This window comes from Pleurodeles waltl, chromosome 11 (genome assembly GCF_031143425.1).
Source record: "Pleurodeles waltl isolate 20211129_DDA chromosome 11, aPleWal1.hap1.20221129, whole genome shotgun sequence".
Classification (NCBI taxonomy): Eukaryota; Metazoa; Chordata; class Amphibia; order Caudata; family Salamandridae; genus Pleurodeles; species Pleurodeles waltl.
This window is the reverse complement of record NC_090450.1, coordinates 787,741,172-787,763,718: the sequence shown is the minus strand read 5'-3', so window position 1 is coordinate 787,763,718 and position 22,547 is coordinate 787,741,172. Positions and strand designations below refer to the sequence as shown.

At 42.3% G+C, this 22,547-nt stretch overlaps 1 protein-coding gene across 2 annotated transcripts in view; it reads right to left on the bottom strand.

Annotated features, from left to right (window-relative positions):
- MED13L (mediator complex subunit 13L) overlaps positions 1-22,547 on the bottom strand; it is a 982,865-nt gene that overhangs the window by 208,209 nt on the left and 752,109 nt on the right. For both annotated transcript variants that reach the window (XM_069214516.1, XM_069214517.1), the window contains exons 18-20: positions 18,518-18,697; positions 16,853-17,076; positions 1,609-1,801 (exon numbers count right to left, since the gene is read on the bottom strand). In XM_069214516.1, the coding sequence (XP_069070617.1) occupies positions 1,609-1,801; positions 16,853-17,076; positions 18,518-18,697 (597 nt within the window). The remainder of the gene's footprint in view (positions 1-1,608; positions 1,802-16,852; positions 17,077-18,517; positions 18,698-22,547) is intronic.

Sequence of the window (22,547 nt, the reverse complement as noted above, 5' to 3'; positions counted from 1 at the left end):
GGAGCCGGAGAAACAATGTTGCAGAGCAGAGTTGTTGCTGTAGTTAGATTGTCAGTTCCTGGAGGGCCCTGTTGCAGTTCCAGTGGCCAGGAGGTTAAGTAAATCATGCAGAGGAGTCCTGGTGGAATCTTGCATGTCGAATCGGAGGTTCCACCCAAAAGGGAGACCCTAAATAGCCCAGGAAGGGGGATTGGTCATGTAGCAGGGTGGCCACCTTCCAGGAGGGGGCTGTGATGTTACCTGCCTGTCCTGGACACTCGGATGCTCCCAGAGGCCGCTGCCAATCTTGGATTCAAGATGGCAGAATCATGTGGCCACCTGGAAAAGCTCTGGGCACCACCCCTGGGGTGGTGATGGACAGGGGAGTGGGTTGCTCTCCTCTTCCATTGTCCAGTTTCATACCAGAGTAGGGACCGGAGTCCCTGGCCTGGTGCAAACTGGTTTATGGAAGGAGGGCAGCAAATACACCCTTCAAAGGCTAACCCTCCCAAGCTATGTAACACCTGTTTCCAAAGGGAGAGGGTGTTGCCTCCCTCTCCCAAAGTAAATCCTTTGTTCTGCCTTCTTGGGCTTGAGCTGGTCAAGCAGTAGTAGGGCAGAAACCGGTCTTCAGGATGGCAGCAGTGCAGGCTTCCCGGGAAAACCCTGCAAACTAGTAGGAGTAAAGCTGGGGGTCCCCCAGAGTGCATGGAATCATACAACCAATACTGGCAATAGTATTGGGGTATGATTCTGAAATATTTGTTACCAACCATGCTCAGGTTCGGGGTGACCATTATGTAGCTGGACACAGCTAGTGACCTATGTCCAGTACATGGGTAAAAGGGCTTCCCACACTTACGAAGTCCAGGAAAATGGAGCTGGAGTTCGTAGGGGCACCTATGCTCATGCAGGGGTGCCCTCACAGATAGGAATCTGCACCCCGCCCTTTGGGCTAGGAGGGCCTACCATAGGGGTGACTGACAGTGACCTGAAGCAGTGACCTACAGTGAAAGGGTGCATGCACCTATTCAAGCAGGCTACAAAGGTAGGCCTGCAGACACCTTTTGCATGGGCTCCCATGGGTGGCATAATACATGCTGAAGCCCATGGGGAACCCATGGTGCCCTAATGGCCTGGGTACCTAGGTACCATATAATAGGGACTTACATGTGGCTACCGGTATGCCAATTGTGGGGTGTACAAAGTCAGGAACAACCAAATTTAGAGGGAGAGAGCAGAGTCACTGGGGAACAAAGTCAAAACATACTGACAGCCAAAAAGTGGGGGTAACCATGCCAAAAAGAGGCTACTTTACTACATACATATTGATGGGAATATAGAAAAGGAACTTAAAGGATACATAAAAGTTGGCGATTTGGGTGAGAAATAAACAAATGATGAAAAATCACATTCAATATATAAATTATGATCAAGATAAAAGTGTATAAGAGCTGGTGATAGTTTTTTTTATTTCTTGTATTTTTGCTACGGAAAATAGATTGCACTTTTCTCTGAGAAAGTTAGACACATTTGTCTCACAATTTAAGACATGTAGAAATAGGCTTCTGCAAAAAGCCTTCAGGTTTTGAACAACATGACCTGTCCTGATCTAGTAGGTGAACATACCAAGGTGATGGCGACACACTTGTGCATAGAGCTTGAGACGGGAATAGTTGTCAGTTTCTTCAGAGCTCCAAGACTGGCTGAACCACTCGCTGACTGGCTCCTCGCTTATCTTTTGTGCCACAGTCTTCCCTACTCGCAGGATACCATCACGTAGCACCTTACAAAGTGGTTTGTGTTGTCCTAGTCGACACATCTGAGGAAACAAACTCAAAATGTTAATTCTGTTCCATCCAATTTAGTTGTGTAATCACATTACATGATAACCCTCTCTGAACGCTCTGGGCAGAGAGACCAAGAACAAGCTTAACAATGCTAATCCTGAACACAGATGGCATAAACGATAAGCTAAGATACAAGCATTTGCAATGCAATGGGTCTTGCATTTGCTCGAGTTAGAGCTATTAGAGTTGTAAATTCCTAACTGTACTTGTCATAAATTAAAAAAGAAAAGTAAAACAGTTGACATAAGTGAGCTGAGCCTAAGCCATCATGAGCGCAAAGGAGAGACACAAAAGGAAAAAGAAGTTTGCTCACAGTCAAGTGTATTGGCAAAAGTGAAATTATCCATGTAACAGGGTCGGTGTCCATGGCAGTAACAAAACCGCCCCAAGGAGGGACAAACGTAAAGCATTTGCCAATGAAAAAGGATTTTTGAAAGGCAAGCCCATGAACGACAGTGATGGGCGTGCAGTGGGTGTGGTTAAAAGCCCACTGATAGATTACAACTGGCTAGAGTGCTTACGCGCTCAACTTAAAAAAACATCATGATGTATGAAGCAGACAGCATAGAAGGTAAACACTGGAATAAGCTCAATTATCAGTGGGGAACCATCTGTCTCCTCAGAGAAAGATGGATAGGCACTCACCTATGAGGAATTTGCTGTATAGTGGCACAATTGTATAGGAGAGCATGGATCAAAACTAACTATTTAAAGGCGACACCACCTGCCACATCATTAAAAAGGAGGGAGGGAATACACCTAGTTGTCCATAGAAAAAAATGTAATACTGTCTAACCCAAAAATCTTTAATCCCAGCCAACTTAACCATAAAGAACAAGTTACTTACCCTTGGCAATGCCTTATCTGGAAGACACCATATCTAGCTGCAGACTCCTTACCGTAGAATTATCCAATGCAGCAGACTGGATCCGGAAGATTTTGCGTGAGCAGTACACCTGCACATTGGTAGGTGGCGTCAATCGGCTCTGAATGTGATGTCCGCGCCGGAAGTGGCGTCCATGACACCTACGTAGGTGCCAACAAGGCATGCTAACATAAGCCTCTTTTCATCACTGTCCACGTCAGAAGCACAGAGCCATGAAGACCACGGAGCACGGGCGAGGATAACTAGGGCCCTAAAAGGGATACAGCCATGTTCCTAGAACACCTTCCAGAGAGAGGATGATGGGTGGGCCGGTAAGGAATCTGCAGCTATATACCGTATCTACCACATAAAGCGTTACCTAAGGACAGTAATACAATAGTTTATTACCTGTAGATGTAGTTTGCAGCTTGAAGAATTTTCTGGATTCACATGCTGTGCACTATTTCGCCAAAGTAGTAGTCCTTCCTCGCTTTCCTCTTTTTTGTTTTTGTTGTTGGACATCGGACAATCGCCACCATTTGGTGCTTGGACCATCCTCTTGTGATGTCATATGCCCTCCCCTGAAGCCTTCCTGTTGGCCACCATCTTCAGATTCTTTTTATTTACTATTAAGATACATCGCCTCATCTTCTGGGGAGGAGGGGAGGTCGCTTGTGAATACAGAAAATTTGTCAAGCTGCAAAACTACACCTACAGGTAAGAAATGATTTCGTTTTGCAGCATGGATCTTTTCTGGAGTCACATGCTGTGCATTGATTTAATATCAGTATTTATTTGTGAGATGGTTGGTATGAAGATGAGCTAAAGTTTGTAAATTTTCAATACTCTTTGTCCAACTTCAGCTTTCTTGTTTGTTTGAATGTCTATGCAATAATATTTTGTGAATCTATGCAGAGGTGACCAGGTAGCCGCCATACCAATTTCCTTCAGCAGTATGTTCTCTAGAAAGGCTACTGTTACTCTTTTTTTGTGTTGAATGTGCTCCTGGATAGTAATTTAATGGTGCTCCTGCACTTCAGTGACAACTGAATTGTTTGAGGGATCCACTTTGGTAACTGGATTACTTTTGTTGATTTCTGCAAAGGACATACAATTGTTTTGTTTTCCCAATTGTTTTTGTTCTCTCTTTATAGTACATGCTTTTTTTTTTCTAGCTAGTGTGTAGCACTCTGAGCTGTTTTTGACTCTTGGAAAAACTGGGGATTTGTAACAACTGATTTATGTGAAAATATTTTTGGTAGAAAGTGCGGGTCTGTCCTCATGCCTACCCTGTCCTTGAGAATTTATAAATAAGGTTCCTGAACCTGTTTTTAGTATCAGTATTTTTAAAGATGCTTTGTGAAGAGGCTCAAAGGGTTGCACCATCAGTTGTTTCAAAACCAGGTTTAAGTTCCATGTTGGTGCAGGTATCCTTCTGGGTGGTGTTATTCTTTTTGCACTCTCTAAAAATCTTTTATTTACAGGAGAAGTAAAGAGACTTCTTCTTATGTGTCCTCTTGTATAGGCCACAAAGGCTGCTAAAAGTACTTTTAATGAAGCATATGTTGATTTGCAATCTAGAAAATTAGTGAGATACTTCAGGATTGTAAAATGTTTTGTGCTTTGCTGCAGTAGGCCCCGTCTTATACACCAAATAGTGTATCCTTCCCATTTTGCCATAAAACATTTTCTTGTAGTTGGCCTCCCGGCTTATCTGAGCACTCCCATTCTTTTTTCCAGAAGGAGCCTGTAGGCAAACTAAGCCTTCAGGAGCCATGCTGATAGACTTAAAGTTTCTGGTTCTGGACGGAGAACTTGCCCCTTTTTAATTTAAAGTAGATCATGCCATTTTGGCAATTTCTGAATGTTTCCTCTTGCTATTATTATCAGTTTCAGGTACCAAGTCTGTCACGCCCACTAAGGGGCAATAAGAATGTGTGTCATCTTGTCCTGTTTGCATTTGTTGATAACCTTGTTTGTTAGAGGTATCAGGTGGAAACGCATATGCAGATTTCTCTAACCAATTTATTCACAGGGCATTCCCTACTGATTGGTGGTGTGGATGTCTGGACCTGAAATATTAGCATTTTGCGCTTGCTAGTGTTGCATAGAGATTTATTTTTAGTGTACCCAAAAATGTGAATATCTCAGTACTGTTTGATTGAGCTCCCAAACACGGGTAGCTGATGACGGTCTGCTTAGTCTGTCCGCTTTGACATAGTCCTTCCCTGGAAGATGAATTGCTGACCAGCAAATTTGTCTCTGAATTGCCCACTTCCAAATCTGTTGTGCTGATTTTGACAGGACAAACAATTGAGTTCCTCCTTGCTTGTTGATATAAAACGTTGTTGTATTGTCTGTTTCAGTAATGATTTTCCTAAAAATGCTTTCTGAAAGGCTTTTAAGGCTTGGCCCACTGTCTTTAATTCCAGTACATTGATGTGTCATACTGCCTCATGTTCTGTCCATACACCTTACACTGAGTGATCCTATTTGTGCACTTCAACCCATACATGAGGCATCCGTAAGCAACGGTAGCTGTAGAAGTTGGCTGTATAAAGGTTCTACCACACCATTACTTCCAGAACTTCTTGTGTGACAACAACTAGATCTTCCCAACTCCCTGTCGCTTGCGACAATTGGTTTGTAATCATTCTTTAATTGGTCTCATATGTAGCCTTGCATATGGAATGAGCGGGATGCATGAGGCCATCTTCTCTAAAATTTTCCCCACAGTCCACACTGTCAGAATGTCGGTTCTGATAAGAACAAGTTTCTTGAAGTATTGAAACTACCCTCTTTACACAAGAATACACTTTTGCCTCTATTGAGTTTATTCTTGCTCCTAGAAAGACTTTTCTTGCTCTGTCTTTGTTGACAATTTTTTTTTATTTATTGGAAACCTTGATTGAACAGTGTTGCTTTGACTTTTTGGATATCTGTTTTGCATTTCTTTAATGAATACATTTACTCTTACCAACCAAACGTCTAGGTTAGAGTAGACATGAATTCATTGTCTTCTTAGACGTGGTGCTACAGCTGCTAAGCATTTTGTAAATGCCCTTGGTGCTGACTTTATTTAGAAAGCTAGTACTTTGGATTGGTAATGTGTTTTGTTAACTACAAATCTCAATAATTTTTTGGGCTTGTGGTTCATTGGAATGTGCAAACAGGCATCCTTGAGGTCCATGGTTGCCATATAATCTCCGTTTTGAATTTGCGGGATAACCTCTGGTAGGCTTGTCAGTTTGAATTTTTGTGTCTTTATGAACTTGTTTATAAATCATAAGTCCAGATTGGGATGCAAATTTCCTACCTCTTTTGGTATAAGGAAATATATTGAGTAGTTTCCCTGATTTATTTACCATTAGGGCACTTTTTCTATTGCTTCCTCCCCTAGGAACTCTTCTACTTACTTGAGCAGACCTGATGTTTCATCCTTTGAGATTACCTTTTTTTTTTTGGTCCTTTTCCTGGAGGTGTTGATCAGTTCCATGCAATGTCCCTATTTTATTATGTTTATGATCCAATTGTCTGTTATATTCCGCCACTCCTGAAAGAATATTTTTATCCTTCCTCCCACACGTGTTGTTTGTGGGAAGTTTTGATGCCAGTCAAAGTCACTTAGTGGAGGGTGTTGTTCCTCCTCTGAGCTCTTCCCGGTGTCCGCTCCCCAAAGGCCTGTCACCCTTGCATCTGAAATTGTAAATTTTGAGGTGTTGTCTGTGACTGGCTTGTTCCTTGGTATCCTGGATGGGTGAATATACTGAAGAAACTCCCTCTTCCTTTTGGCCTTCTAACAGGAGTTATTCCTCTTCTTAGGTGACCTCTGAATTTTAGAGCTTTCATAGATTTTGCAGTGTCGTCCTTTTTTAGTTTCTGCAGGGTGTCATCTACAGCGCTTCCAAAAAGATGTTCACCTCTGAATGGGGCATTGATAATATTTGCCTGGACACCTGTTTGAAAACCAGACACCCTCGTCCAAGCATGTTATTGTAGTGTTGCCCCCACCATCATACGTTGGTAGCTGTATCAGCTGCATCAAAAACTGATTTGAGGCAAGTGCTGGCTATATTTCTACATTTCTAAGTCACAGCTGCAGCCCTTTTTCGGTACTGCTCAGGAATAGGTTTCATTGTTAGCAGGTGTAACGATTTAGCAGAGCACTGGAGTTTGCAATTCTCCACTGATTTGCTACCTCTCTCTCAAATTTTCCTCCAACCATATACATTTTCTTGCTTTCTTTTTTTGGAGGTGGACCAGATGTAGTTGGCATATTAGCCATTTTTAGGTTCCGCTTGTGTGATGCTTGCGAAATCTATTGTGAATACAAATATTTACCAAAAAAAATAAAACCTTTAAAGAGGCTTAGAACCAGCCACTTACTTACCTGAACTTCACTGCTGTGTTCTCAGTCTTCTTTCTTCCCCGCATGCCGCCTTGTCTTCTTTCTTCACTGTCTTCTTTCTTTTTCTTCCCCCGCATGCCGTCTTCTCACTTCTTCACCGCATGCCGTCTTCTCCCTTCTTCACCGCATGCCGCCTTCTTCCCCGCATGCCGCCTTCTTCCTTCTTCCCCGCATGCCGCCTTCTTCCTTCTTCACCGCATGCCGCCTTCTTCCTTCTTCACCGCATGCCGCCTTCTTCCTTCTTCACCGCATGCCGTCTTCTTCCTTCTTCACCGCATGCCGTCTTCTTCCTTCTTCACCGCATGCCGTCTTCTTCCTTCTTCACCGCATGCCGTCTTCTTCCTTCTTCACCGCATGCCGTCTTCTTCCTTCTTCACCGCATGCCGTCTTCTTCCTTCTTCACCGCATGCCGTCTTCAGTCTTATTTACTGCTGTCTTTTCTTCTTCACGGTATGCCACCTTCTTTCTTCACTGCTGTCTTCTTCACCGCATGCCGTCTTCTTTACTGCTGTCTTCTTTCTTCTTCACCGCATGCCGTCTTTTTCTTCACTACATGCAGTCTTCTGTCTTTTTTCATAGCAGTCTTCTTCACGGTATGCCGCCTTCTTTCTTCACTGCCGTCTTCTTTCTTCACTCGGTCTTCTTTCTTCTTCACTGCATGCAGTCTTCTTTCTTCATTGCCGTCTTTATCACATTCTATCTTCTGTCTTCATTCTTCACTGCTGTCTTCTTTCTTTCTTGCCGGATGCCGTCATGCCATTAGGTTTCACCGTAATTTCTTCTTTCCATCTAACTAGTTTACAAATATTAGAAAACTTTTATATTAATGTTTGTTTTAAATTTGATAAACTGTTAATAGTTGTTTATATTGTTGTTTATTAAATCAACATAAATCACAACATAAACTATTAACAGTTTATCAAATTTAAAACAAATATAACTTTAAAAAATATTTTCAGAATCCAGTTAGAAAGAAAAAACAAAGGAGAAACCTATTGGCTTGCCAATGCTTGTTCTCACAGTGGCTGCAATGATAGAATCAGGTGGAACTGTTTCCTTTATGTATAGAGGAAATTTGGAAGATTGTTTATACTTTTTTCAGCTCTAGATGTTACCGCTCAGTAAGTTGCAGGCTCCTTGACCGCCTCCCTCTTGATACAAAATGTTTGGACGCATCAGTAGAAATAGTTTTTTTTTTTGTTTGAGAGGGCAGGGGTTCTTTATGTTATGACTTGCCTTCTGTTGACAGCTTTTCCAATGCAGAGGCCCCTTTTTGAATTCTATAGTAAGATGCGTTCAAGTTTCCCCCAATGTGCTTTTTTTGTCTGACCTTTTCTTTGTGTTATCGCTTGATTTTGACGATGGATAACAACATCCAAGTCTTCTCTTTCAGCTCCCTCTGCGACATTTTCTTCCTAGTCACTAGATAACCCCAAGTTCTTCAGGGATGGAGTTGGTTTTTGCCCCTGCATGGCCTAGTGAGCAAGCCTCAGCTCATTTCTCATCCTTAATGTCTTCGGCTTAAAGTCTGCACAGGCCTTGCAGTCAACTCTGTTGTGGTGTAACAGTAGACACAGGTTACACAAGATGTTTATTTTTTTGTGCAAGTTTATGGTGGCACATTCGGCAAAACTGAAACGGTGTCTTCTCCATAATCAATCAGTGCAGGGTGCCCCCCATCCAGGCATTCTTCAAGATTTCGACATACCCGTTTGAACACTCCTCCTCCGGTACCTCTTATTGGTGGTTGTTTCTTCCTTCTTTGACAAAAATGACTTTTTCCAACATCTTTAATTCGCACTTTGGATAGCCTTCAGCAACGCTTCCAGTCTCGACGTAAGATGGCAAACAACAAGAAAGCTTCTGTGGAGGGTATATGACATCACAATAGGATGGTCCAAGCGCCAAATGGTGGAGGTCGTCAATGGCCGATAAAAAGAAAGGAAAAAAAAAAAAAGAGGAAAGAGGAAGGACTTTGGAGAATTCCAGCCCCGACCACAAGATGGCAGAATAGTGTGCAGCATTTGAATCCAGAAGATTCAAGCAGCAAAACTTGTTTGTCTTGATAGAGACTTCTAGCTGCAGATTCCTTACCCTAGATTAGACACCCAAGAAATTCCATCCCCGGAGGTGGGTCTGAGAACTAATCTCAGATGAGGAAGTCCTGCAGGACCAAAGTCACAATGGACCTGAATGTCCAGGAAGTAACAGTTGGTAAACATGAGCAGGGAGACCCACAATGCTGCCTGGCAGATATCTAGGACTGGAACTCCACTGCTAATGCACTGGTCGAAACTGCAGCTCTGGCGAAATGAGCACTCAAGCCCTCAGGAGGTTGCTACGTGGTAAAAGTGTAGCAGATCTTAATGCTGAGCAGAAACCATCTGGCGATGTCCTTTTTTGCAGAGCGCAACACTTTTTAGCTCCGACAAACCCACAAAATGCTGATCATCCACCCAGAATTACAGTGTGCGGTCTAGGTAGAATGACAAAGCCCATTTGGGGTCCAGACAATGAAGACCCTCCTCATTCTTGAAGAGAGATGGCACATAGAAACTAGGCAAGGTGAAGAATTGACTTAAAAGAAATGGCTTGACCACCTTTGGAAGAAAGGAACTCCGCGTGCAAAGCAACACTTTGTCAGGATGCATAGACAGATAAGGCGGCTTTGATGATAAGGCCTGTAGCTCACTAACTCGTCAGGCAGATGTGACATCCATGAGGAAAGCTGTTTGGATGGTGAGCAACCTCAGGGGACAACTGTGAAGTGGCTCAAAGGGAGCGCACATCAAGAATGTGAGAACTAGATTCAAGTCCCACTGAGGCATGATGAAGGGAGAAGGGGGGAAAGATGAACCAAACCTTTCAAGAACCTATGTTCAACAGATTTGAAAAGAGAGGGTTGATCAGGTAATCTGAGAAACAAAGAGATAGCAGAAAGATAACCTTTAAGAGTGCCCAGAGCAGAGCTCTGCTGGGCAAGGGATAGAAAGAAGAGAAGAACCTGAGAAAAGGGGGCAGAAAGAGGATCAACATTTTTGTCAGAAACAAAGGCCACAAAGAAATACACCGTCTTAGTGGAGGAACGCCTGGAAGCCAAGATGACATTGCAGGCTTTGGGAGGAAGTTCAAAGGCTGTCAACTGCTGCTGCTCAATCTCCACGCAAAAAGGCGGAGACTGGACAGGTTTGTGTGTAGAACCCTCCCCTGCTGCTGCGAAAGAAGATCCTCTAGAAGGGGAAGCCTGATCAGAGGATGGATGGCCATGCCCAGGAGCTCGGGATACCAGACTCTCCATGCCCAGTCAGGAGCCACAAGGATAACTTGGGCCTGGTTGTTCTTCATCTTCTTGAGAACTCTGGGCAGGAAGAGGTATGGATGGAAAGGTGTACAGGAGGTCTGAACTCCACTTGAGACGAAAAACATCTCAGAGCAAGAGCAGTCTTGGAAACTCCAGCATGCAAAACTGCTGACACTGCAAGTTCTCAGTGGCAGTGAACATATCTAACCAAGGCTCACCCCACTGCTGAAAGAGATCTTACACCATCTCCGGATGAAGGGATCCAGTTGCAGTTTGTTAGTTACCACTGCAGATCTTTTGCAGTTCCCTCCGAAATTTGGACCAGGTTGGAGAGGTTTCCCTGGTGCCGTGCCCACTGATACTTCAGGTCCCACTGTACAGCCTGCATATGCCAGTGTGCCTTTGTCACTAGCAGGATACAGGAGGCCATGAGTCCCAACAGCCTCAGAGTCAGTCTCACTGAAACCCAGGATAGAGCCTTAAACATCGGTATCATAGCCTTAAAATCCTGGACTTGCCACTCAGGAGCATAAGCCCGAAACTGCACTGTGTCCAGAAGAGCTCTGATGAAAATGAGCATCAGAGAGGGAGAAAGGTGTAACTTCAGCATGTTTACAGTGAACCTCAGTGAGTGCAGAAGGTTCACTGTAGTCTGGAGGTGGGAGACGACTGCCTGGGTTGAGTCCGCCTTTAACATCCAATCGTCAAGTTAGGTGAAGACGGACACCCCAAATCTCTACAGAAGAGCTGCAACCACCGCCATCACCTTCGTGAACACCCCAGGGGCACTGGTCAGGCAAGAAGGAAAACAGCAAACTGAAAATGTTCATGGCAGACAGTGAACCGCAGGTACCGCCTGTGGGCCGGCAGGACAGGGATATAAAAATATGCATCCTGCAGGTCCAACTCTACCACCCAGCTTCTGCGGTCTCGTGCAGACAGAACCTGAGCCAAGGTGATCATCTTGAATTGCTCCTTCTTGAGGAAGCAGTTGAGCTGCTGCAGGTCTAGAATAGGACTAAGACCTTTGGCACCAGAAAGTAGTGGAAATAGCTACCACAACCTACTTCTGGCATCGGGACAGTCTCTATGGCTCTCTTTTGATGGATGGGGCGCATGAGCGGCATAGTGGCTTTTTGAGAACTGGCAGGATTAGTAGCCACTCCGTAGCAAGGGAAGGGGTGGAATGCAGTCTAGGGAAGGGGGGGATAAAGATAAATCCAAGGGCCGGTGCCCATCTGTCCTTATATCTCTCGAGCACAGAGTCCGCTTTTTTCTCCAAAGAGAGCACAACGATCAAAAGAAATGGCCATCAAAGATGTCACCCAAAAAGCCAGTAGTTGGTAGCTGGGCATGGGGCCTAACGGCCACCTTTGACTAAACCACACTGCCTAGCAAGGCAGTCTTGTCCACAGCAAATAATCAACATTGCATCATCCCACCCATCTTGGATGCCTGGAATAATTCTAAGCTAAGGAATCTGCAGCTGAGTCCTCTGGCACAAAAAAAAAGAAAAAGAACAAGTGCCACAGAATGATTCAGGCAGTGCTTTTACTGAGTTGGGACATATATGCAGCTCTTGAGGTGACTCTACTGTGGCACAGTTCTGAAGACATTAAATATTTTTTTCATCTAGTCTTACGCCTCAGTATATTTCAAAAGAAGTCAATTTGTGATAAAACCCACCACTTTTAATATATTTTTCTGTAAAAAGTAAAGGAAGTGAGTTCAGTGCTGTGCTTGTGGAAAGACTATTCTGGGCAGGAATGCTGAAAACTTATTTAAGCCAGTCATGTTCCTTGCAGGGTTGAGAGGCGATTTTTCATCTATGATTAGTTGCACCATGGACACACCCATGAATACTGGTTTCTCATAGAAGGATAAGTATGAAGACTTGAACGGGCACATGACGTCTTAATGATGACAGGAAATTTGGGGGAGAGGGATGGAGGGGCTACTATGAAATATCAAGCTTAGATATCTCAGCTGAGCTCAAACATAGAACCCATTGCATCAAATTCCATACATATGGTTTTCCTATCAATTCCTAAGCAGTTTTTATGCAATAAAGTGCTAAAATACAAACAGTGCTAAAATGCAAACATTAAAAAGATTCACAAATCACTTTAAAAAGTGCTTCTGTAAGGTAACAGCCTAGCTGGGATAGTTCCAGTAATGTCTACGTCACCACAGCAAATACTATGGCCTAAGTCAAAATCCTTTTGCTAACCACACCACTTCCTCCCCCCTATTCCATACATATATTCATATTACCTCACGCCCAATTCCCTCTCTTCTGTTCCCTTCCTCCTCTCTCTTCTCACACTACTAAATCTCACTACAAAACAACTTTCCATCCTATCCCTCATCTTTCTATCTTTTTTCCTTTGTCTTCTGCAATTTCTCTCTCACATTAATCCCCTGCTTTCTCTCAATCTGCCTCCTTCTCTATCACAATATTCCCCTGTTTTGATGCTCCCCTCAGAAAGAGGAAGTGCTGTAACTGATACCTCTCTAGATTTTTGTCTACCTTCAATGTCCTCAAATGCCCTCTAATTCTCTTGACTTGCCTCACTCACTGTATATATCTCTCATTGTCTCTTACTAACTTCTTCTATTTTATATCTATGACTCTATCCTCTTGGACTGCTCTCCCTTTTCCTTTTATCACGTTGCCTGCCTCCCATCTTCACATTGGTTTCTTTCCCTCGGTCTTTGTCTCGCTCATCTCTCTGTTCCCCATTTCCCCTTTTTAGCAATTTCATGCAAGAGATTATGAGGGAAGAGGCTTTACAAGACCTGCTCTTGGAGTTTGTTATGCAATATCACAAACCTTTTTCCCTTTACCACCACAATTTCCCTAAAGAAATAACAATGACAAGTGACACTGGGGATACCAAATGACTGACCGCTCTGCTTAGGGCAAATATATTTCTCTGTAACTGCCAGATCTTTAACAGGTTAAGAGATATGCCCCTTGAAAGGCATATACCTTACTACGTCTCAGTACTGCACAACAAACTACTGAGTCACCATTCTGGGATAAAAATGTAAAGCCTCACTGGACTTCTTTTCAGGACCAACAAGATTATCTATTTTTCTATGTGCTACCTAGCTTTCCAAATGTAAAAACAAAAACCCTCAATGTGATCAAGGTAAAAGGTCTAGAGGGGTATGCGTATAGGGGTAAGTGCCATCAAACAACTACACAATAACAAAAAAATAATAAAAAGTCAATCAAACTATGGATCCTTTACACACTCTCTTGTCTCGCAGTTTTGAGAGCCTGGTAAGAGTTTGCCAGATAATAGGGAAGTGCCCTTATCATTAGAATCATCCTTGGTAAGTGAGGAAGCCCGATGATGAAGAATGACATCTGGGAAGGTGTGTGAAGGCTTATCTCAATGTGTGAATGTATTAAAATTATTCTTCATAGACTGAAACACTGGAGTTTTTAGGAATTGCTCTCATTCCAGGGGTAAAGGATCCATTGTTTGGTTGACCTCTCATTAGACGGGTTTCACTTTGCTATTGTGTAGCTTCCCAAATGGCCATAACAAGGGACATTAGGAGTAGGAAAGATGTCATCTCTTGGGGAGCATCCCACTCTGTCGTCTGGGGTACCATAAAATCAAGTGAGATCATCAACACACTTTGTCTGGGATACTTCTCTGTGTGATCCCTTTTATTTTGTACCTCCCCGGGAAACAACAGCCAGAACTTGACATCATTCATCAGGATTGCATCACATATTATTGTCTTATTAGTTTGAGTTACTTTACCCTTTCTGCACCTGGCTCTCTAAGGAGCCATATAACATTTCTTCCTAGAAGAAAAAAAACATGCCTCGCTGTACACTAGGGAGGGGATGTGGCATAATGGCCTGAGCAGCTGAATTTGGAGCTCAGGAAACCAGGTTAGAGTCTCTGTGTTGGCTCAACGTCGTGTGATTCTGGGAAAATCCCTTGATCTCCCTGTCACTACAATTTAGTGCTTTGAGACACCTATGGGTGATTTGTCACACTTTACAAATCTTGGATTTATTTACACTGTACAACGGCTAAGTAAATGTTATGAAGAAACTCACTATGAATTGGAGGGCTCCACCTGCAATAGGACAGCGGCAGAATAATTAAGGGTCTCCCCTAATTTTAGAAAACAATGTTGCGGTTACCAGCCATTATTAAACTGTAAACTATATGACAAACGAGGTGGTTTCTTCTGATATACAGTTTCTGCTTTTTAAGAATAGGGGTCTACACTCATGATGTGCAATGAGTGAAGTATAGCATTTAGGAGAGGCAGATATTTTAAGGGAATATGTCTTATGATTAACCTAGTGTAACTTTATCCTCTTCCAGATCTGGTTGTGCTCCAGCAAGCATGCAATAGAAAAATCCGCTATTTGGACATGCGGCTGTGACTTCTGTTTGGAGGAGAAGTGTCACTCCACCAGCTGAGGGTGCAGAAAAAGGGATTTCTTTTCTTTTCAGAGTAGATGGTGAACAGAATCCCCTCTTAGCGAAGATTGCTAAGCAAGCACAGCAAACTTCCTCATAAATTTACTCATGATAAAGTTCCTTGACCTTTTGCCATTGTCCTAAGAAGGTTTCCTATAAATGCCATATAAAGATTTTTCCAGTGGCACATTAGGGCATTCAAGGAGAGAAAATAAGCTCACATGAAGGAGGTTTAGTGTAGCAGATAAGGAGCTGACGTGGGAACCCAAGAACTCGGGTTACAATACGGATTTTGCCACCTAAATAAAAACTTTATTCTGAGGAAAACACTTGCTCTCGCTCATTCACCACTAGCTAGATAGGTGCTATATAAATACAGATATATAGTTGCAATACTGTCATGTGTTTTGCTTTACTTGACAGCTTATATTATTTATAGGCTTGTTTGCTCATTGTGTCCTTGTGGTCTACATCATTATTCGTTTGCAACTAATTATTATATCTTTAAGTAACAAGGGCCAGCTGAATCAAAGGGTTTTACCCATTCTCTGTGTTTGTACATAAGCCCCTATGTTTTTCATCTTGCAACAATTTATGCTACATGTATCATGTAATTTGGCAGGCTTCTGTTTGTATGTATACAACATTTCTGTTGTGCGTACCTAGCCAAAAGGCACCAGAGAGCTGCACATGGTCAAAGACAAGAAATAAACCCAATGGGAAATAGGAGAGGAATCTGGGTTGTGAATGGTTAATGCACTGTGATGTAATGTTCTTTACAGAGGTTACCTTTCAACTCTTTCCTAAAATGGAGAAACATTGTGGAGTCCTGACAGTCCGAGGTATGCTCTTCCAGATCCTAAGTGCAGAGATCAGCATTTTTTTTTTTTATTTTATTTTTTTTAACAGGGTGGTGCCCTGGCTGCAGGTGAGCTTGTCTGTATGATAAGCTGATTGCAATGGCTTTGAAAATGATAAAGCTAGTTTTAAGAATGGTGCAGGCCAGCAAGGGGAGCCAATGAAGTCCCATCAGGATAATGGTAATGGGTCATAATTCTTCATGCCCTGAATGAGACATGCTTCAGAGCATAAAATGCCCAACAGGCAAAAGGGGTGATGCTGTGCAGTCTAAGAGGCCATGGAATAGGATACTATCACCATGCTGATGTGAGGCTATGAGCCACTGACAGTTTTTAAGTTACTTTCTGGAAAAAACGGTTTGACTTTCTTTAGAAGATACAGCCGGTATCAGGAAGTATTCTTATTTTGACATTGTGTTCCTTGAGAAAGAGTTTTGGGTCCAGGGTGAAACCAAGTGACTTAGCATTCAGGGTAAGATGGAGTTTGATGCAGTCAAGGTTCACATCATTGAGGCAGGTTTGTACTTTATCTGGCTTCTTGTTTTCAGCAAACAACAGTAATTATTCCTTGTGTAAGGTGACACCAGCAATCAATGTATGGATTATGTGCAGGCAGTGTTTGAGGCATGGGATGTCTAAAGCACAGGAAACCTTCAAGTAGAGTTGTGTAACACTGTGTAGCTCATATAGGATAGTTAGGAAAAGGCAAATTGGATTTAACATGCATGTCAGTAAATTATCATGTTTAGCTTCACTTTATATCAATAATCATAAGGATATGTTTTTCTCCCAAAACAATGCAATGAATGAAATGAAATGATTGTTCACAGTTCTTCCACTGAGAGAGCTTATGAGCTTCAGATTCCAGAAGGATCAGAGCAGTCCTTCAACTAACTGTGCCGAGGCCTTTATCCAGTTAACAAACACGGCCATTCAGAGACAACCTAGCCGTGTCCGTCTTCAGACGGACTAACAGTTAGAAAATACTACCAGAAAATGAAAAAACATGACTTAAAATTGGGAAAGGGCAAACAAACAAGTACAATCAGAAACAATGAAGCCAATCAAAAACGGCTTTCAGACTTAATGTCTTCAGTGTTCACATTTTACAACAAAGCTTCACACCCACCTCATAGACCGCACTCAAATCTCTAAAAAAGGTTTTGGCTCCATCCAGTAAAAGCTCATTCTCTGGACACACCACAACATAGACTAAGTCGCGGTGTCCTCCGTAAGGCTCCAGTAGCAATCTCTCCCAGAAAGGCAGCGCAAATGGAGAAATGGTAAGCAAGTCCTTGTCGTAGCCCACGAGCAGAGTCGGTATGGGAAGAGGTTCAGGGGATTCATCGGACCCTTTACAGTGGAAAAAAAAGGCAGGATGAATCATTACAGACTTGTGGCAATATCCATAGGAATAGAAAATTCTGAATGTCTTCAAATATATAAATGTAACACAAGTACAAAAACGTGGCATAAAATTGAGGAATAAGCAAGAAAAACAGCTGAACAAGTTAAACATTTTTTTTTTTTTTTTTTTTTTAACTGTTCTTTGTTGATTTTCTCCTTTAGGCCATGTGTAGCCAAACATACCTCATTGCTGGGACAGATCCCATCCATGAACACTTTGTAAAATATGAAGCACTCACAATGTGCAAGACTCATCAGCATCTATGGTTAATTGAACCCCCTTCATCAGACAATCAACTTAAGGCTTCTCTCACTCAACAATCAATTTCAGTTTCCTTTGAAATAAGTATAGAAAAGTATATCCCATCCTTTTCCTGGCATATGGAGGAAAACACAGTGATGGTGGGATGTATACTTGATTGGTGATGCTCATGCTAGAGAAATATTGCTGAAGGTTAAGGAACTACGAATTTTATAGAACAGCTCTCGAAATTGTTGGAGGCATAGATTTGGAATTATATTGATGCGCCTTACATAATTCTGTTTCAGAAAGCAGACATCCAGTGTACGTTGCACCACTGACTTGTAGACTGCAACAAAGCATACCTGATTAAGTCTGGAAGTTTAGATTTTGAAAACAAAAACATTGGGACTTTCTACACCAACATTTCATTAATAGGCTTACCTTAAAAGTCAATTTAACAGCAGTGAATTTTTAACTGTGCTTTATCATAGCAACAATAAGCCTGTCTCAGAATAGTGAAAACAAGCACTGACAAAAGCAATGGATTTGGTGTGTCTATAGTAGGCAGGTTGTCTCAAATTCACACATGAAGGGTATAGCACAGGCAAAAGCAGTGCAACATCTCTGGACACAAACAAGTACATACCAAGTAGCATGAATGCTAGCTTCCCTCACCCATAGAGCAGAAACAAAATGGCCAGCAGTGGTTCAAGCATTCCATTAACAGAAATCAGAGCAGAGTCCACAACAGTTCAAGATAGAAAACCCATAGGTTGTATGCACAGAAAGAAAGGCAGTTGTGCACAAATACCCTGAGGCAGCACTACCTGGTGCTTTGGTTAACATCTAACATATTCCTAGGTACTGTTTTCTGTAACAACATTTTCGACTGATAAACTTCAAACAACTAAATTGCTACAACTAAATACTCAGTGAATAAAGCTTTTTCTATATGAAAAATTAACAGAACTCCAACAAATGTAAATACTTGTAAGGGTGGTTGTCTTTTTTAATTTAATCCACAATTCAAGAGGCAAATGTAACAACTAAAATATTTTTGACAATCTTTTAGTACACCACCATACCCTAAAACAGACTGATTGCATAAACCACATTTTGTCACAATTTGTAAGGCAGTCATACCATAGGTTCCCCGTCCTGCCATCTTGTGAAACTGCTGCCAAGTAAGGGGCCCTTGCACGTGCTGAATATTATCCCATGTCCGTCCTGTCCTCTTCTTCTGAATTGCATCCTGAAGGAAAGGTTGTAAAGAAAGCAGCATGCGTACCACGTCATGCGAGGAGAGTAGGCTGATGTCAAGAACTGAAAAAAATTTACACAGGATTGAGAGTTCATTATCAATGAAATTATATGGTAAAGGCTGTAAAATAATTGTTTGACTACTGCCATCAAAAATACCTACTTAGCTATCTTTTTTTTACGGATTTAGTCTTACAACTATTTAAACACGATAAAGTACTGGAGAAGTCAAGCCAGCCTGCTGGATTAGTCTATGCAATTGTATTCAACTAAAGTTTGAGCTTTATGATACTACTGCTTCCTCGGATTTAGGTGCCACACTAAACTGATGACAGAAGGTCAACTGGTAAATATCTGAGGTGCCAGCAGGACTAGAGCCATGGGTATCTTAATATAAATTATCCAAACTGTGTGCTGTGTTTAATATCAACTATAAATCGCAACACAATATCCCTCACTTTCTATGGATCCCAGAAGATGCAAACTTTGTCATATGCTAATCCAGGTAGAGGATAGCTGAAAACACCCCCGGACTACACCCCTTGTAGCAAGAATCATTATTTTCATCACATTCAGACTGTTCTTTTTTATCGTCAATGGTGCAAGATGCAGAAACATCAGGATGCTGGGACCCTCATAGTGTAGCTCCTCTTTGAACTTTACAGCAGTAAAGATCCTTTCTCTTAGGTCGGTTACTCCGATTTCTCCTCCCTTGGCTGCAGCAGTACTTCTGCATGCCTTGATCCTATGACGTTTATCTACATAAATGCATCTCACTACTTGTTTAGTTTTACTATGTCTATGACCAAATGCACAACAAAAAGTATGGGATTCTCAAAGTCAAATGATATAGGTTCATTCAAATTGAAAATTTGAAGCCTCTCTCATCGGTTGTCTGGCAATCTCTGCCATTTTGACCTCCAAAGTGCCTGCCATTACATCTAAATGAGTGATCCATTTGTTGAAGTTGTCAAATTCATCATAAAGATAGCATTTTGTTTTTTTACTTAGTCCAGGGTCACTCTACTACTGGGTCCCCCTGACACCACAGAGGGATTTCCAAGGGACTGGTCGTCTTCTTTGTTATTGTTTGGAGTCTCAAGGATTAAAACTAAACATCTGCTTCTGCTCCCCATTCCTTTCCTTATTCTGCATATGCGATATGGTTCGTCACATGCTAAGAAACTCTTTCCTCTGTGGATTATGTAGGGCTTTGTTTTTCTCCTACGTCGGACCTTTGGTCAGTGTAGAAATCACTGGTACATGCACTCTCTCAGTAATGGCGGACATGTTGGTTGAACCAAAACGGCTGCATCTAGTAAATGTCCCCTCTGTTTACTAAAAGTACCACCAGTCCAGTCTGATTTCAACTGACACAAGTACCTGCCATTTTTCATTACCTATACTAAAGGGTGCATACCACTGTACCTCTCACGATTATCACATTTAATGTAATCTATCTTTTTTGCTGAAGTGAATTATGTATTAGTGGCCTGTGTTGCCTTCAGTAAAGATCTCATGTCACACACTTGCTTCTGTGTTCCTGCACCAGCAATCAACTGCACCTCTCTCTTTCTTCTATCAATGAGTCAGGCTCTCACCTTTCCCATCAGAATCCAAGGACCTCATCTGCGGAGTCCCAAAGGGATCATCTCACAGCGCCACATAGTTTAAAATATACATGACTCCTCTAGCAAACCGCATTAAAACTCACAGAATCAACATAATTTCCTACACCGGCACCCAGCTCATTTTTCCATCTTGGACGACACTGTTACCATCAAGACAAACTTCAAACTATGCATGACCAGTGTGTCCAAATGGATGAAAGAAAACCACCTCAAGCTCAACACTGACAAAACTGATCTGCTGATCTTTAGGAATAAGAGCTCACCTTGGGACTCTACCTGGTGGCCCACCAATCTTGGACCCACCCCAGCAAGCCACACCAGGAACATAGGCCTCGACCTTGAGACCAACCTCACCATCAAGTCCCAGGTCAAATCCATCACTTCCTCATGCGTCCACATCCTCACAGGCTATGTAAGATTTTCATTTGACTCCCACTGGACAACAGACATACCATCATGCAGGTCCGGCCCTCATCACAAGATGATTGGACTATGGCAACGCACTCTACACCAGCATTCTAACCAACCTACTTCACAGATTTCAAAGCATCCCAATTTGTGCTCGACCTCCCGTGCCGAACCCACACAATCCTGAGAGCTCCACTGGCTCCCCATCTAGAAGCGCTGCCATTCAAACTTTTCACACATGCATTCAAAGTCACTACTCAACATGGAAGCCGTATATACCTCAATCACCAGCTTCACTTCTACCAACCCACCAGACACCTTTGCTCAGCATCATTCTCATTCACACACACCCACTGTATCCACAGAAGTGGAAAGAAAGGTGTATCATTCTCGTAGCAAGCTGCCAAATCCTAGAACAACCTCCCCCCAACATATCAGGGCATCCTCCTCACTTCTTCAATTCCACAAGAAGCTAAAGACCTATTCAACTAAACTTCTTGCAAGACCATTAGGAATGCCTGCATTCAGGCCAGCCACACCAAACGCCTACACTCACCACCTGAGTACCCTCACAGGTGATATGAAGTGCTCTACAAGCCACTTTACATGACATTACCTACTTGTCAAGGTAAACAATAGTCACTGCATACCACATACGTGTGTCAACTCCGATTAGAGGTTTGTGCAAGACCTCTCGTTCTTTCTCAGCTCTGAATTAATGTTTTCTGGCACTGTGGCAAGGATGAGGGTCGTCAAGGAGGTCTTTTACTCTTCTATCCAATCTTATCTTTGAAAATCAAGTCTACTTCCTGTCATCATCCCATTCATCTCGGCGGTAACAACTGCTCCTACAGTTGCTCACGAGAACTGTTTATTTGATCTTGTTGCAGACTACAGCAAGTTTGGTAGGTGAAGCCATCATCGGAGAGAGCCAGGCCCTACAAATTACTTTTTCCAATTTGGATATGAACAAAAAACCTTTGCACCTCTATCTTGGCCCATAAAGATGGAGAGCTTTACGCGTTTCTCTGCTTACCTGGCCACATGTCAAACAAACAATCTAGTTCTTAATATTTTAAAGTGCAGTGGCCCAAAGTCGGTTTCCTCTTAGGAGCCTGCAGTCACTGCCAAATGATGCAAAGAATTGCCAATACCAAAACACCCTTTCAGGGGTTGATAAAGCCCTGCTTTCTCCCTGTGTAACTGGTTTCCTATCTTCAATTCCCTTCTTTGTTTCCTTTCCTGCTTTCTCTCTCTTGCACAGATTTCAGTTTTATGTTGAAATGTAAGCCCTTTTAATCTGAGCCCAGCAAAAGCATACCAGCAAGGCAGGCTTGTTCCAATGCCAACTCTTAAGGGGTCCACATTTGTACAATAGACTTTCTAAGATCTTCATTTGCATTGAGGACTTCAAAGCATCCAAATAGAAATGAGAAAATTAGCTCATCTTCTGGTATACAAAGCTTTGGCATAGACTCCAGGGGTTAAAATGAGTTGAGCAAATTTCTTTCAGCTGCAATCTGAGGCTGGGCATCTTTGGCACTTATTTAATTTGTGCATGCACGTATTGTTGAATGCTGGTTGTTTTTGGCTGTGGTTTACCTTTGTAGCTGTACCTTGAAAATACATGGTTGGACACTGCTGCATGTTACAAAATAAAATAAAAATCTATCCACCTTGGATTACTGCTTAGGTTTCTTAACTGTTACAAATTTGGAGCAGCCCTTCTCAATATTATAGTTAATTCCTTATGAACTTAACACCAAATAAGCTACAACAAACTGCAGCCTTAATTTAACTAATATGCATTAATGGGTTTATTTTGACTGAAGCAAGTTTTCTTAACAATACAACCACAAATTCACAACAAAGAG